The sequence below is a fragment of the Octodon degus genome, unplaced genomic scaffold (genome assembly GCF_000260255.1).
Source record: "Octodon degus isolate 3935 unplaced genomic scaffold, OctDeg1.0 scaffold00091, whole genome shotgun sequence".
Taxonomy (NCBI): domain Eukaryota; kingdom Metazoa; phylum Chordata; class Mammalia; order Rodentia; family Octodontidae; genus Octodon; species Octodon degus.
Genome location: NW_004524667.1, coordinates 4,215,851 through 4,232,464, shown reverse-complemented (window position 1 = coordinate 4,232,464; position 16,614 = coordinate 4,215,851). Strand labels below are relative to the sequence as shown.

Sequence of the window (16,614 nt, the reverse complement as noted above, 5' to 3'; positions counted from 1 at the left end):
CTTATGTTTCTTATCCTTGCATAGGTTACAACCCTATAAGCTGGTGTGTGTGTGTGTGTGTGTGTGTGTGTGTGTGTATGTGTGTGTGTGGTATGTGGGGTGTGTGTGTGTGTGTGTGTGTGTGTGGTGTATATTTCACACAAGGTACAGTACTTGTATCTGCATAGACAATTTGGGACTTAGGTTGTAAACAAAAGAACCTCCAAATCAGTTTGACTTATATGAAAAAAGCAGTCCAACTGACACATGTAACCAACTATTGATATTTCAATTCCTTTTACATTTAGAGATTAGCTTTTAACATTCAATGAGGTCTTTGCATCTTTTCATTTATGAAACTTATAAAAAATGGATAGGTTTAACTTTCTGTGGATATAAAGCAAAGATTATTCCATGTCCTGTAGACCATGCTGTTTTTTATGAATTTGTTCATTCAATTACAAGGAGTTTTATATTTTAAAAAATCAGCAATATAGATAAAATGACTATCCACAATCTAAGCAGTACTAAAGTGACAGTGTCGTCAACCACAAAAATGTGTGGATTCCTTCACAAGTGTAGCAGAAATTCACAGAAAAGGAAAAACCTAAGAAAGAAAGAGCACTGAAAAAATATTTCATTCAAAAGGCAAGTCACAAAATTTCCTCTCAGAGTGACTGAGGGTTGGGTGGGGAAATGTGGAAGATACTGTGGCATCTTCCTTCAGGTCCTTCTAGATCCTTCCTTCAGACACCAAAGCTCGTCCTGCCAGATGCAGGAGCATCACCCATTAAACGCTGTCAGCTAAGGTCCCCTCAGAAACTGTCCTTCAACAGTTGAAAGAGGCTGCTGATTCCCCACAGGTCTCACTTTGTCTGGAGGAAGTCAGCTTCTCAAGACATGTCTGTGGAGTATAAACTTGATCGTACTTTTATGGGAACAATGCTCAGTGCCTTTTAGTTCCAGAGCACCCTAGCTAAGCCTCCCTGTGTACAGGCTGGATTCTGTAATAAGTGTCTCAACTTTCTCCCTGACTCAAGCCCACTTCCTTCCCACCCCACCAGGGCCATTCCATAATCAACTGTATACATACTAATCTCTCAGAGTACACTTCCCAAGGAGCCTGGCCTCACACATTCTAGAAGAAAGGGAAATCTTCCATGTAGAAAGGTTATCCAACAAAACTTGACACTATATATATTGGGCAAATTGGACAAATTAACTTACTTAATATGAAAGGCAGTGAGTAGGTACAATGGAAAGTATGGTTAGGAGATTTTAGAAGATCTTAAATGGCACCCTTGGGTGGCTTCCCAACATTTGCTGCTTTCAAACATTTACATCCTCCGTGACTCAGAGCTGTGTTACCAGAAGGCTTTCAGGCATCTTCCTGAGGCAGCCTCAGTTCTCAAGTCCCTTCATGATTACTCAGCTCATTTTTTTTTTTTTTTTTTGGTGGTACCAGGGATTGGACTCAGTACCCTGCACTTGCCAGGTAAGCATTTATTCTACTGAGCTATCTCCGCAGCCCTTACTCAGTTCATTCTGAGTATTCCCTCAAAGAGCAGGGTATAGGAGGAAATATTTCATGCAAAGCTTTATGAGGCCAGGTAGCAAACACCATTATAATTCTCAGTGTTATTTAAGGTTTCCAAAAGAAGATCTAAAAATGAAGGGGAAATATAAGGAGCTAGGAGGACTGTATTTAAAAATTCATTCCTCCCACCACTACATCCATCAGAAACCAATCCTACTATTTACCTGTTTATTTCCATTCTATCCATCTCCCCTTGATCACTTCTCACTTGGCCTATCATTTAGTGTTTTCCACCCAGTCTTTATTTTAATTGTTGAGGGGGCTGGCAAGATAGCTCAGTGGTCTAAAGTGCCTGCTTAGGAAAGCTTAGGCAAGTGCAGAGGATCGCAGTTCAACTCTTGACACCATGTGCTGCACCAGCCCTGCCCTCAGGGTGGGCCCAGACGGCCTCCCCCCCCCCAGAAAAATTTAATTGACAAGAACTTCAATATTAAAATTCAAGTAGGGTATGCATGTGGAAGACAACAGGGACCTCTAGAAGAATAGATTCTCTAAAATAGTGACATCAACACTACTAGCAATGCTGCAGTAATTCAGAGAACTAGATGGATTGTGTGGGAGCATAAAGAGCCTATTAACCTTGTACACCATCTTCAAGAATAATCCATTCTTCCAGAACATCACACAGAAAATACAAACTATTATTGTGCTCTGTTCTTTTTGTCTATCTCACGCACAGGTGATAATATGGCACATACAATCTAGAGTTCATCCCTGTCTACGGCTTTAGTGGTTCCATTATAATACATGTGGGTAATGTTTATTAAATCCTTTTTAAATATCTGATAAGACAAACAGAATGAGTAGCTATATAATATTGGTCAATTTTTAAATGTAAATTAATAATTATTGAATTTTCTTATTAATAAAATTTATTGGTACCTTTTAGGTGTATATATAAGGTCAGGTTCGTCTTAGAAATTTTGTACTGTACTTGATATAACTTGATTCTATTTTTCCTCCATTCCTCTACTCACCCTTGAACTACTCTTCCACTCCATATTTACAAAAGCTTTGATTCCTTTTTCCTTTTTCGTTTTTCTTTTCCTTTCTCCAATCCCCCAGTTCCCCTTCCCATTTGAACATTTTCTTCCCATTTTTGAAGTACAACTAACTAATTGCTGGTCATGGACTACACTGCAACAGGCAGATACGTAGAGAACAAGGATGGCAAAGCCCTTGTTTTCGTGTTGGTTTTAAGAGAAGGCAAACACTGAACAAACGAGAAAGAAAATGTCAGTGACAGGTGTGTACTCTGGCAAAAATGAAGCAGCGGGGCATGATGGAGGTTGATTAGGGAACAGCTGAGATGGAGCAGCCCATAAAGACCTCTCTGATGAGACATTCAGCCAGAGATACAAGTGACAGGACGCAGAACCCATAGCAAGGTGGAAATTTTTCAAGGGGAGAAAATATTGTGCAAAGGCCTGGGTTTCAATCCTTGCCTTTCAGGCAGCTTCATCGCTGCTGTTCGTAAGAGCATTAGCTGAGACACATGGACAAATAAATTCTCACTGAATGACCTAGAATGCACCAAGTAAATATTTTAGAAAGAAAATCAGCTGTAGAATGCATCAAAAGGAAATATTACATTCTATACTTTACAGAAAAAAAATGGGACCAAGACTGTATTGCTTTATGATTTATTTAAAAGTTCTATATATATTCTTACTTCAGAAAGAACTTAAGGTATTTTCCAAAGAAGTATAAATTGTGATCAAACTACATAGATGAAAAAAACGGAGTGAAAAAGGTAAGTAAAACAAGGTGAAGTTAATTTCAGGAAACAACGCTCACAACAATAGCCTTGACTCTATCGGAGCTGAGTTTTCCAGCAGTCTATGTAAAATGTGATGGGGGACAGAACACTGAGAGGTACCATATTTTAAGCAAAACAGCTTTCCATAACTGTTTTCACACTATAAAATTGTAAGTAATTCTTACTCCGTAAGTTCACTTCAGGCCAATAGGTATGCTTCATCGTACAGGGAAATAGGGTGTATTCTCAATGCAATCTAGCTTTTCCCTGTGGATCTAGATCAGTAGGTTCAAACATGAGATAGTAGGAGACATACATTCCTACATGCTCCAGGATATACTTCAAAAAGCAGCCTCTCTTTTTTATGTTAAAAGAACAACTTTGAACCTGAAATTATCAATGTGCTTCATGTAGAATACTGCCTACACTAATATTTTAAAAGCTCATTCATAGATATTTTGCTGTTGCTAAGAATTTAGAGGAAAAAGTAAAAGTAAAACTTCTTTCTTTGATACATTATTCAAATAGAAACATTTATCAGTCATCTGCCTTACCTAGTTTATATATGTGACTCTTAAAAATCACTCAATCAATTTCAAATATGAATTTTTTTACTAATAGTATTAAAATGATGAAATGACATTGATGAGTATGAAAACAGACCAAGAATATAAATGAAAAACCAAGGGTGGCTTTTATAAGATTAACAGGATGTAACAGATTGAGAGCACCCCAAAAATACCAAGATTCTAAATGCACTTCAGTTGCTGGGAATAGGTAATGTCTCATTTGTGCTTATATTCCTCAGTATATAATATATACCCAATAAATATCTACCAAATATTTACATTAAATTCCAAATATCCAGCAATGAACATTCTGATAGGTGTTGAAACTATATTCATGTAGAATGAGTTTTCAGGAGAGTAAAATTTCACATACACTGCTAACAATAGTCTCAGGCTCAAACTAGTAAATGATTATTCTTACACCAATGATGTAGCTCAGATTTAATAAGTTGGCCCTGATGTTTTTTATTCATAAATGTGAATATGGCAACAATGTAGTAGGACACCTGCTATGTGTACCAGACATTTTCTAGGCATGAAGACATAAGCTGTTTAAAAGGCTAAGTGGTTTGTATTCAAACATAAATAAGCAGAATGTAAACTGATATCAAAGACATAAATCTAGTGGGATAATGACAGTCGATGACAAAGGATGTGAAGGAAACCAAAGCCAACCACACTACAGGGAGTGGCAGGAAAGTTGGGGTTGCTGTGTTTATTGCAGTTAAGTGGTGATCCTGGTAGCCTCTTTGAGATAATTAAGAGAAAATGTTTTCTAGGATTACTTTCTAATTAAATATTATGTTTCAAAGTTTTGCCAAAGTTGTTGTCCCTGTAGTGATGCTGCAGTAGGCAAATATTTCCTTGCTACCTGCAACGTACACACACACACACACACACACACACACACACACACACACATGCAGGCACGCACACACGCACACTGCTTTCTGCCAATTGCTGCTCACCTTGACACCATCATCACGAAACTTTTTCAGTAGTATTAATACCAGAGCTACAGGGTCTCGAGCTTTGAGATTCCATCTCAAGATATCACAAGGCCAACCCTCTAAAGCAGTTCTCCTTCTGGCCTGCCATGGGCCACAAATACTGGTGGAAAAGAAAGAGTAACATGAAGGTGGCTGAAAATGCACACCCACCAACTGTGAGGCACCAAAGTGCAATCCTTTTTTTTTTTTTTTTTTTTTAATCAAAGTGTATTCGTTATGTGTTCCGTGTAAAGCGTTTCTCATGATACCTTTCTAGATGTTACTTTGCAAATGAAGATACTAGTGTTTAGAGAGCTGGAATATCTTGTTCAGGGCCAAAGAGACAGTAAGTGGCTGCTAACATTGAGTTGTCTCCAAATATCACCTGCCTCCCTCTCCTACAAATGTGTCATGCTACTCCCTATTACATGCAAATCCACTGGGGATGGTTATATACTATATTCTGCACTTTGGTGTGAATTAATTTATCATCCCCACTCTTGAAAGCACACATGAAAAAGGAAAAGGTTGCTGTAAGCTAATCATGTAGCTAAGAACATAATTAAAGTCTTCAAGGTATGTAAATGTAAATTAATGGAATGTGAGATATTTTTCCCTTGGTTTTAAAATAGTAAATATTAGAATGCCATTTGCTAATAAGTTCCCTTATTCTTTTTTTCTCTCCTAAGAAAGCAACAAAAAGCACCAGTCAATCCTTTGCTTACTTCAACAGACATCTGCTCAGCCCCCGCTTTGGCGCTTATGCTCCAGCAGACACTACTACAGATGCTCAATGAAGCAAGGCACGCTGTTCCCCACCCTCAAGAACCCAAGGCCTACTTGAGATAGGACAAGATAAAACCTACAAACATCTTTGTTAGTAGATACCTGGTCACCATACACCCTTGACTGTACAGTCAGAGGTGCAGAGGATGGCACAGGAAGCAGGGACATCTTTTGGGACAGTCACTTCAACTCATTTATCTGTAGTGGTCAATGAAATGACAAAGACACTTGCCACCACAGTCAAGCCCAAAGGCTTTTACAATCATTGTGTTACAAATAAAAATACTCTGAGATTAAAATAATCTAGAAAAGCATCATAATTACCCTTCTATAAAAATTATCTAATACCTTGGTCTCAGATTTCCCATTGTCTTTATCCACTCCACCTTTATTTGATGTATCTGTATGCTGAAATCGTTTTACCTCCCAGTTAACTAATTGCTTTATTCTTTCTGTTACATCATCTGCCACATTATTTTCAAATTTAAAAAATTATATTTGAGAATTTTTTTCATTAAAATATTTTGAAGTAATTGTAGACTCACACACAGTTGTAAGAAATAGACAGAGTAATCTCAAGTACCCATGCTCCCTCAGCGTAATGTCTTAAAGACTACAGCCTTGTAAGACACAGCCAGGACACTGTCACAGAGTCAGGCTTCAGAACCTGGCCACAGCATGACTCCCTCTAGTTGCCAGCTTGTGGTTCAACTTGCTGTCCCTTTTTCCTACCCCAACCCTAACAACTATTATTAAAAATCATGACATTGTATCAGTGTCTCCAATTTCAGTCTGATACAATAAAATTCACTGTAGCTTTTAATTTTCGTGACCTGGCATCCAGCAATGAGAAAACTGGCCTGCGTGATTTCCAATCCTTATTCTCAATGTTCTGCCCCCTCTCACTTACACCAAATCTCTTAGTCCACACCCACAGCTTTCCTAGGCCCTTCTTTAATCCTGCCCTGAGGTCCTGCAGGCCTGCTGTCCCACTTAGCTGTTCTCTTTGCATGCATCTGCCTGATGGCTTTTTGATTTAATTATTTAGGGAAACAAAGGAAGGAAAATTATAGATAATCTTCATAGCCTCCTATTTCCACTAATCACATTCTTTTAGAAGGAACATACAAACATTAAAATATTACTTTTAAAAGTATATTGTTATAATTTTCTCATACTTATCCTTTATTGTTTTAAAAGTTAAAAGGTGAGTTGTTTAGCATGTTCAGTTTTGAAACACTTTATTTCTGTAGAAACTACTTTAAAAATACTGCATATCAAGTCAAACATAAAAAATAAATGGATTATTGATCCAAAACCTGTTAACATTTGTAAAAATGTGGTCCTGCTCTGGGGTGCGCTGAGCCAGCCACCAAGACCAGGGGTGGTGGAGTGCACCTGTAATCCCAGTGCTGGGAAGGCTGAAAACAGAAGGATCATTGTGAGTCAGAGCTGCATAGTAAGATCCTGTACCAAAATACTTAGAAAAAAAATGTAAAAATGACTTGAAAATTTTGGGAAGTAAATTAACAATTATGATTTTTCTCAAGCAAACATTTTAAGAGGAACTTCCTTCTTTGTCTGCTACTCTGGGAATAAAATATGCATACAAATCTAGATACAGGAAAAGCCCAAATATCACTCCAGAGACATATTTACAAGCCATTAAGTTAAACACACACTAACTGCCAAGCTAATGTTACTACTTTGCCTATAAAATCATTTTCCTGATTTTTCTGTTTAAATGACAGTTTTAAAGACTTTTTCTTTTTTTGTGGCCAGCTCAAACTGCCCTGGGAGCAGGGCTGGTGAGGCTTGTGGTGCTGGAATCGAACCAAGGTCCCTGCCCTTCTGCCTATGCTTGCCTAAGCAGGCACTCTAGACCACTGAGCTATCTCACTGGCCCAAAGACAAATTATTTTCAAACACTAAAATATCTTAGAGCTGGGAGATAGCTCAGTAGAATAAGCACTTGCCTGGCAAGTGCAAGGTCCTGAGTTCAATCCCCAGTACCACCAAAATAAAATAAAATAAATAAGTAAATAATAAATAAATAAAATACCTTTTCCAGGGGTGTGGTGAGGAATGATGTCCCAACCTCGAACCACACAGAAGTAACTGGCATTCTTCTTGTCTTCAGCACCATTGCCCTGCACAGCCATGATCCAGCCAAAATAGATAGGACATTTGGCTTCAGGCATTGGATGACAGCCAGCCCAGGGCCTCATGAAGCAGGGAAGCCCAAGGGTATGCTACAGCTCTCTAGTGAGGATATGGGCATTTTTCACACTGCCCTTCAGGGACATAAATAAAGGAAACTGGTGGGTTGAGAAAGATGTAAGCAAACTGGAGTTCCAGCTTGCACAGGAGGCAGGAAGCAGAGATGAGTGTACAGGGGCAGCAGCAAAAGTGTGAGAGTGTAGGTTGAGGGCGCTGAGCTCACCTTGTAGCAAGCACACCTGATTTGTTAGTGCAAATTCAGCTTACGTGAGTAGAAATACTTTCCGCTAAACAAAACTGATGATGAAGCCAATCTCTTCTACCTGCAGTACATTGGCACATAGGTAGAGAATGCAGTGACTTTGGTACACAGAGACTTAAAAGTTCTATGGAAAATTTAGGAGAGCTCTGTGATTGTGCTTAAGATCTCAGGCTCTCAGTGAGTGTGGTTAGGCTTGAACTGAGATGCATGTCTTCTATGAGTACTCTTCCAGCCAACAGGCTCAAATAATCATTTTTTTTTTTTTTTTATCGATTAGGAATGAGAGAAACTAAAAATTTTATACTTTTCTATGTGGAAAATAAAGAATTATTTTACATAATCTTTCAAGAACTAAGTTAAACTGTTTACAGTGCAGACAAAGCAGACCACTTGACAATTATTAAGGTATCAGACAATTATTTAGTTTCCGAATTTCTAATTGCCAATGTCTCTGCCTATTGACTGGCTTAAACCCCTCAGGGTTTGAGACAAGTCCAGGGCTTGTACCGAGCATCTTCCATGCTATACACTGTAAAAATATTCTTTTGGAAGAAGCCTAAACATTTCACACTTTGCCAGTTAAGTAAGTTGTGTGTGAAGTACTTAAGTAGGATTATAGAGCTACCTTATTTCAGCAATGTCAAGAACTCCTATAAATGGATGACCAGGTTTTCATGGTCCACCTGCTATCAATAAGCCAACCAAAATATTGAAATTATTATATGTTACAAAAGTTCCAAGAGTTTGCAAAACATACTGTAAGTCATTGTTACTTTACAACAACCTATTATTTAATTAAAATATTATTAGCCAGGACTATCAGTAATTTTTAGGCATGATCACATAGTGTTTCTAAACATCTTAAGTCACATTTAAAGGCAGTGTAATTTTATGCTTTTAAATCATTTAGAAATAAAACTAATTTAAAGGTAAGCAATTTTTGGAATATGCATCTAGTATGTGTTTTAAAAGTACCTCAAATAAAATATTAGAGATAAATAAACCAACTAACTTAAAATAAGCTTAAAAATTACAGATTTTAAAAAAATAGGTAATCTCAATACCAATAAGTAGGTTATCTTTACTCTTGTTTTAATTAACCTTCATATATTCTCTTTAAAATGTATCACTCCAAAAAATTTCTTAAAAACATTTCTAACATTATTCAATGTGTTTGGTACAAGGTCTCACTATGCAGCTCTGACTCACAGTGATCCTCCTGTTTGCAGCTTTCCTAACTAATGATATCCGCAAAAGGGACATATTACCAGATGCTGAATTCGCCAAAAGCTAAAGTAAGTGTCACTAACTCCAATGCCTCAACACAAGAAAGCACACATAAGAAACTGAAGAAAACTGAAGCTGCCTATTCCAATTTCTATTGATTAGTAAAGATTGTAGCTTCTTCATTGTTTCTTAATATGTGGCCCAGAAACTACAACTTTAGCAAAATCATTTCTTGCTGCTCCATAAATTCAGATTCTTAGGAACCTCTTCTGACCTCCTAAATCTGTGCTTAGAACCATTGTGTAAGTCTGACAGCTTTGACTAGAATATTAGCTCAATACCGTCCAATGCATGGGTGGTATTTCTTTAGCTGTTTTCTACCACAGGGAGAGAGAACCGGCTGGGGAGATTTCCCGACTTGTGAAGCACACATGACTCTACTCTCAAAATCAAGCTGCATCATGATCAAAATTGTTGACTAAGCATCTTGTTGTCCCATCCTGGTTTTAGTAAAAGAGAATTTATTACTATTTTCCTCTGCTCAATTATATAAACCACACTCATCAACACTTAAAAATTAACTATTCATCAGTGTAATCCCAGCTAATGGAGACTGTGCTGTGTAATATATTCAAAAAACTACAAAGCATATAAATCTATTGTGCTTTTGGTGTGGAGATCTAAGGCTTTTATGGGACAATTTTGCCAACATTAAAATTTTTTCATTGCAGAATTAGCTCATGAGCATTCTGGCTGGCCCTCGATAAACATCAAATTAGGATTATTTTCTAATCATATAGAAAGTGTACATATGTTCTAAAACAACCATCACTTGGAAAGAATCTTTGGATTTTTAAAATAAATCAAATGAGAGCAGCGTCTATTAAGAAAACTTCACGTGTCTTTCCCTAACTGTGTCTTACACTCTAGGAGAGCAGCCAGCAGATATACATTCTAAATCTATTTATTTTATGATTCTTGGGATGCAATTGCTGTACTGTAAAGGGTCATATACATATATTTGTTCTGCGTGTGCGCGCGTCTTCTTTCCCCTAAAACGGGCTTATGCAGAGTCTATAGTCACTGCAAGGCTGGTAACCCCAGCAATTCTACTTTGCTACCACCTTTAACAGAGACAAAACTTCCTTTGCTAAAGGAAACAAGGCAGAAAACAAAGTCAAGAGGACTGTAGGACTTTGTAACCCTTTCAAGGAGCGTCATTTGCAATCATGGTCCTGCCTTCCCAGAAACTATGCTAACTTCAAAGTTGGCCACATAGGCCTCAGAAATGCTTACAGGCTTTGGCTGCTGAAAACTCATTCTCCCAGAGAAAAGATCCCTTCCGCCACACCTTTATCCTCCTGTCCCTTTTTTTGCCCGCCCCTCCCCTCCCAGCCGCATCTCTTCAGTCCCCAAGGGCTGCTCCCTCTCAATCCGTGCTTTCCCTTTTTCCCACAGACGGCCTCCAAGTACAGCTCCAGCGGCTTCAGCGGAGCCCGGGGGCGCACCTCCCCTCCCAGGTATTCTTCCTGCCCAACTCTTCCCAGCCAGAAGGTTAGACCTGGGGGGGCCGCCCCCCTCCCCGCAGGCCTCGGCCTCAGACCGCACCACCTGACCCCGACCCACACGCCCCACCCAACACGCACCCCTCTTCCTGGCAACTGCTGGGACGCTTGTTGGTGCCAGGTTCCAGTCTGGTTCTCGTGTTCTTAAGCCTCCCGCTCTTTTTTCCCCATGCTGTGGTTTTGTCATCATTTCTTTGATGGCGAAAGAAAACAGCTCAGAGCCATTTGTCTCCTTCCTGTAAATACTCCTGTGCTTTTTCCAGTGCCGCTCCCCTCCTGTTTTCCCCGCATTACAGGTGCGGTCTGCGAGGGCAAGGCCTCTCCTTTCATCCAGAGATCAATGTCAGTCTCGCCCTGTTCTAATTTCTTTCAACACGCTGCACCTTCTGAAGCCTGGTCCTTGCCATTAGCTATTTTTCTCAGTTAACCATGTTCATTTCTATTGCTAAGCACCTCCTCCACTTTTTCGGGTTCTACTACCGCCCACGTTAAAAAAAAAAAAAAATCACGCCAGATATTGTCAATTCCCAAAGTGTGTGTGTGTGTGTGTGTGTGTGTGCGTGTGTGTGTGTGTAAGACCATCTGAGTGTGCATGTGTGCATCGTTGTGCATTGCTATCTCAGCCTGCCTGGGTCCTGCCCATGTGGCTACAAGGTGCAGGACTGTCGGTAGCTCAAAACTGCCTGGCTAGGCTGAGGCTGGGCTTTTCGGAGCTCACCTGTCCGCATCCCGGGATCTGGCGGGGTGCCCACCCGGCCGCGTTCCAGGACACCTGGGCTGGGCAGAGCTAATGCCACTGAACTGGGGCCACAGGGCGCCCTCTCCCGCGCATTTGCTCTGTATCACGCCTTCCCTCGAGGATGTTCTGGGTCAGTTGCCGCACCTCTTCCCCCAAAGACAGTGGGACCGTCCTAGCGCCTTACCTCAAACAGAGGACCGATCTTGTTCCTCTCCAGGTAAGCCTGGATCCTGGTCTGCTGACGAGACGCCATGAAGAGGCAGACGGGACAGCGGGCGGAGTGCAGGAAGCCCGGAGACCTGGCGCCTCTGCCGGGGACTACGCGCCTTGGTCCCCAACTGAGGCCGGACGGGCGCCCCGGAGCCTGGGCTCCCCGGGCGCGGCTGGCTCGGTCCCTGCCGCGGGCGTGGACAGAGACCCCGGGAGCCGCCAGCTTCTGGGGCGCAGACAGCTGGAAACCCGGACGCCGCGCGGCCAACTCAGTCAACTCCAAGGCGAAGGAAGAACTCATTCATCGCGTTCTCCGCCTCTTTGCTCACCCGTCCGGCTCTCCGCAGCGCCGGCTCCCAGAGGAAATTTGAAGCAGAGTCCTGTCTCTCCTCTGGGCGGCAGCAGCAGGAATCAGGGGGCGGGAGGAGCACGGCCGCGGCGCAGCTCCGCCTAGAGCAGCGCTGGGGGCGCAGGGCGAGCGCCAGTGCGTCCCGGTGCGCGACGCTGGAGAAGCCTCCTCGCCCAGGTTACCGCAACAAACAGCCAGGGCTCCTCCGGGTGCTGTGCTTCCTCTGCCAGCCGCTCCCTAGAGACAGCGCGCTCCGAAAGCCAATGGTGACGGTGCTTCTTTCAAAGTGCACATAAATCTGGTGCTTGTTGGTTCCTCCTCGGCAGGTACAACTGCAGTTCGCAAGGAGATGCCTCCATCGTCCCGTCAGCGCCTTGGCGCGTTACGCTCTGCAAACACTAGTTCAGAGTCTGAGAAGGGCGAAGTTGTAGACAGGTGCGTTACAGCAAAAACCAGATTGCTTTCTTTTAACAAAAAGAAACAGCAAAAGGTCTGGTTTGGCCTGGAGCAATTCCATTGGGGAATACGGGTCAAGAACCAGCGAAAAAGTTCCAAAAAGGTTGGCAGCAAGCTTTCACGATTTGACTGGGAGAAGAGATAAAAGCAACTACGCCTCTCCTTCCAAGTTTGCCTTTGCAATGCACATTTTAAGTTATGTATACACACCTCCAGTTGCATCTCATATGCTACTCTTTCATGTAAAGCTTCCTGTATCTGCCTCCTGAGCTCACTCAATTTAGGCAGTACTTTTCCTTTTATGCAAAGATGTCACAGGTAAGGACCTACGAACACCTGAGATCTTATTTCACGGGGCTCCTTCCTGTGAAATAAAACAATTTCTTAGAGTCTTAACCATCAAGTTTTGCCAAACCCAAAAGATTTATGCTAACAACTAGAAATACCTAGTGCGATGGGAATCGTCCTGAAAGTAGAACGCAATGGTAAAGATTGCCTTTGTAGACTGCGTTCTAAATTTCTTAGTCATGATACTTTTATTGGTGTCTAAGCATTTTGTCTGTAGTTATATGACACATGACAATATGCAACAGTTAAGATAAAAAGGGAATGTTCCACAAAATATTTTTAATTCTATTTAATGATTCACATGTAAGAAATCTGCCAGAGAAGAAACCAACACTGGTACCCTGCACATGATTTGGAAGGCAAAGACATCCAAGTTGTTACTATTACAATAAGACTCATTCAGATGATCTGCTCAAGAGAATAAAATTGAAGAGTACTGAGCTGTCCAGTTATCACAGGTTTTCCATTGTAGTTTAAAGGTATACTTGTTTCTGTAGTTTTAATAAGTTCAAGAGAAACTTAACATGTAAGAGTGAGCATCCATATTTCTAATTGCTCTAAGTTATGTTGTAGAGCCATAAGCAAAATTATCTATGCCCCAACTAAAAAGTCAAGTGTTTTTGATGCTACATTGTACTAGAAAATGAAGACGGCACTCTTCTAAAATAAGTGTTCCTCTTCTAGGGGGCATGAAGTGGATCCTTCTTTCAATCAAATAATGAATGTAATGATCAAGTTTTCACCATGTGAAAGTATTTCTTTAATGATCTTGAAAAGATAGAGCTTAAACTTATAACATGTTTATGTATTAAAGAAACATCAAATACATATAACCATTTATGTGTTTGAAACACTGAACACCTCAAGTTTGCATATTTCTAAAGCATTTTCAAAGTCTCTCAAGGCCTATACCACCTTCCACTTCTACAAATCAGTTGCTTGTTTCCATTCATTCTCAAGTCTGACATCATTGCCATGACATGTATTGTTGTAACCTCTCTGTGGCAGACATTATCTTAGGACTGAGAACTGCAAAGTGAAAGACCTTGTCTTTGTTGTCTACTGTTTGATCTTCTAGAGATGGTTGGCTTGTACACAAATAATGTCAGTGTTGTGCTAATACAATACATAAAATATGCTGTGAAGGTACTGATGATGTAATAACTATGTTCTCAAGGAGTGCTTCATAAAGGTATTGTCTGCAGAGCCTGAGTGTTGAAAGTAGAGTAAAATACTGCGTTTTTCTTCATGGGAATGATAGAGTAAAGATAGGGATAAAGTCTTTGACATTGAAAAATAGCAATCTAAAAGGTCACAGAGACATGCAACAGGTGTGTGTTTGGAGAGGCATAGGACCAGAATGAAAAAGGATCATCATATGAGATTATAAATGTAAAGAGACTTCAATCCATTGAAGTCTTCAATGCCTTCTTCAGAAGTGACACATACTTGTGGGTGAGGGGACATGACTATTCAGGTCACAGAATCCATAACAAATGTTTAGGGTCAGGGTTTTGACTGCAATGTGGGAATGGAGAATAGGGGATGTACCCAAGTCATGTGCAAGGACTAAACTATTGATTAACTGTATGAAGAATGAGATTGGAAGAGGAAATCAAAGATGACACTAACTTGTGGAACAAAGTTACTTGTTGGAGTCACCCCATGTAGATTTGTTAAGGCCAAGTTTTAACCTAATTTTTCTAATTTCAAAGTTAAAGCTATTTCTGTCCTCTAACTTCTGACCTGATAATTATGCAAGAATTGTGTATAGAAATATTAACATCCCTTTGTGGAAAGGGCTACATCTTATGACCTGACCACATTAGTTATTCCATAGAATGAGCTAACTTTTACTAGATGAATTCAAATCCACCTATGTGCTAAAGCTCAGGCTAAATTTTTGTCTCCAACATATGGCCCTTAAATACTTTTTTATTCAGTTGGTTACATGAATATTTTTGTCCTTTTAGACTACAGACTTTAGAATTATGAGCTGTAATTTAAAATCTTCCATATAGTTTATAGCATGTGATATAGTATACCTTCATGTAACAGATACCTCACAACTATATCTTTGTGTTCATATTGCTGTATGTCTTCATAATATGTATCATTTCAATCCTGTAATATTAAAATGTAGCCATGACCTTGGATTGCATTTACAATGTTTTTCTGTACTCATGATTTGGTATCTTCATGAGTCCCTTTTTCTGGCTTGGGTTCTACATAAAAAGTTCATTTCCCATAAGATTGTTTGACCTCATTGTGTTACAAGAATGCTTGTCAGCATAATTTACAACTATACAGAATCCAATTTATAGAATGTACTAAAGCCCTTGTCTAACTTCATTTGTAAGACACCTTGCAAAGCTCCTTAAATGATTTTTGATGAAAAATAAGAGGACAACTGCAAAGTCCAGTTAACCCAATTAAGAAGCATTAGCAATGTAATCCCTTGAAATTAATTGAATATTGAAGTCACACAGCAGAGATATTCTATGTAAGTTCCTTGAATTTAGACTGTCAGTTCTGATGCATACTTCTTCCCTCCTTATATCTCTTTTCCTACATTGTTTAGTACTACACAGGGACAGATAGCTTCCTGAAGAATCCAGCAATATGAGAAATCTGTTCACTAAAGTAGGCTAGAGGGGTAATTTTCTTCATTTCTCCAAAATGCCTCTCAAATAATGCAAACAAGCACAACCACAGAATTTGGCAAGTAGGAAATACAGTTGCAAGCATTTTATATTCCATAATAACTCATTTAATCTTCAGGGAAGGGTCATGAAGTGAGGACTACTAGGATCCTCATCTTTCAAGCTGAGAACACCAAAGTCTCAGCTAGTAAGTTGCACAGTCTGTATTGGAACCCTATTAGTATGGTAAATCCCCCCAAGCATAGCTGAGGTGTATTACTTCTGCCTCCTTTGAATTTGCTCAGGCCAAGAGTCCTTTGGTGACTAATTTGCCTTCCCAGTGTGTTAATGTGAGAAAGGAAGCAGCCTCAGTGTCGGGAAGTAAGGTAATTTTGTAGCCTCATACTAAGTTAATTATCTCTTGGTGAGTTTGCATAATGACAATCAATCACTTTTGGATGACTGATTGTGACCATGCTGATAACACCAACTTATTGACACTACTCAATTCAGAATTCAAAGGATGCTGCCAGTTTGTGATATCCTGCCTCTTGATCTTAGCAAGTGATATTTCATTTTCTTTAATGTTCAAATTTAAATATCAGCTTTTAATATTTCATTTTAATATGTGGGATATTTATAAACAATGTCTATCTAAAATCCCTTACTTTATGAGAATAATTTTTGGGAGGGGGAAAATGGGGTTGATACTAGGCATTGAACCCTGCGCCTTTACACTGTTATACTCTCAGCTTGTGTTTTGCTTCAGTACTGGAGAATGAACCTAGGACTTTCATTTTTATTTTTTTTCTTTTCAAAGTTTTACTGATAAACATATAGCAATGAGACAGTTTCAAATCAAATCGAAAGTACAGTTTCAACAAATAATACACTGCATACATTCTTCTCAGTGGTTA

The 16,614-nt window shown here is 39.9% G+C and overlaps 1 protein-coding gene across 2 annotated transcripts in view; it reads right to left on the bottom strand.

Annotated features, from left to right (window-relative positions):
• CUNH8orf34 (chromosome unknown C8orf34 homolog) overlaps nt 1-12,203 on the bottom strand; it is a 154,489-nt gene extending 142,286 nt beyond the window's left edge. For both annotated transcript variants that reach the window (XM_004637532.1, XM_023722398.1), the window contains exon 1: nt 11,877-12,203. In XM_004637532.1, the coding sequence (XP_004637589.1) occupies nt 11,877-12,203 (327 nt within the window). The remainder of the gene's footprint in view (nt 1-11,876) is intronic.
• Nucleotides 12,204-16,614: the final 4,411 nt, after the last annotated feature.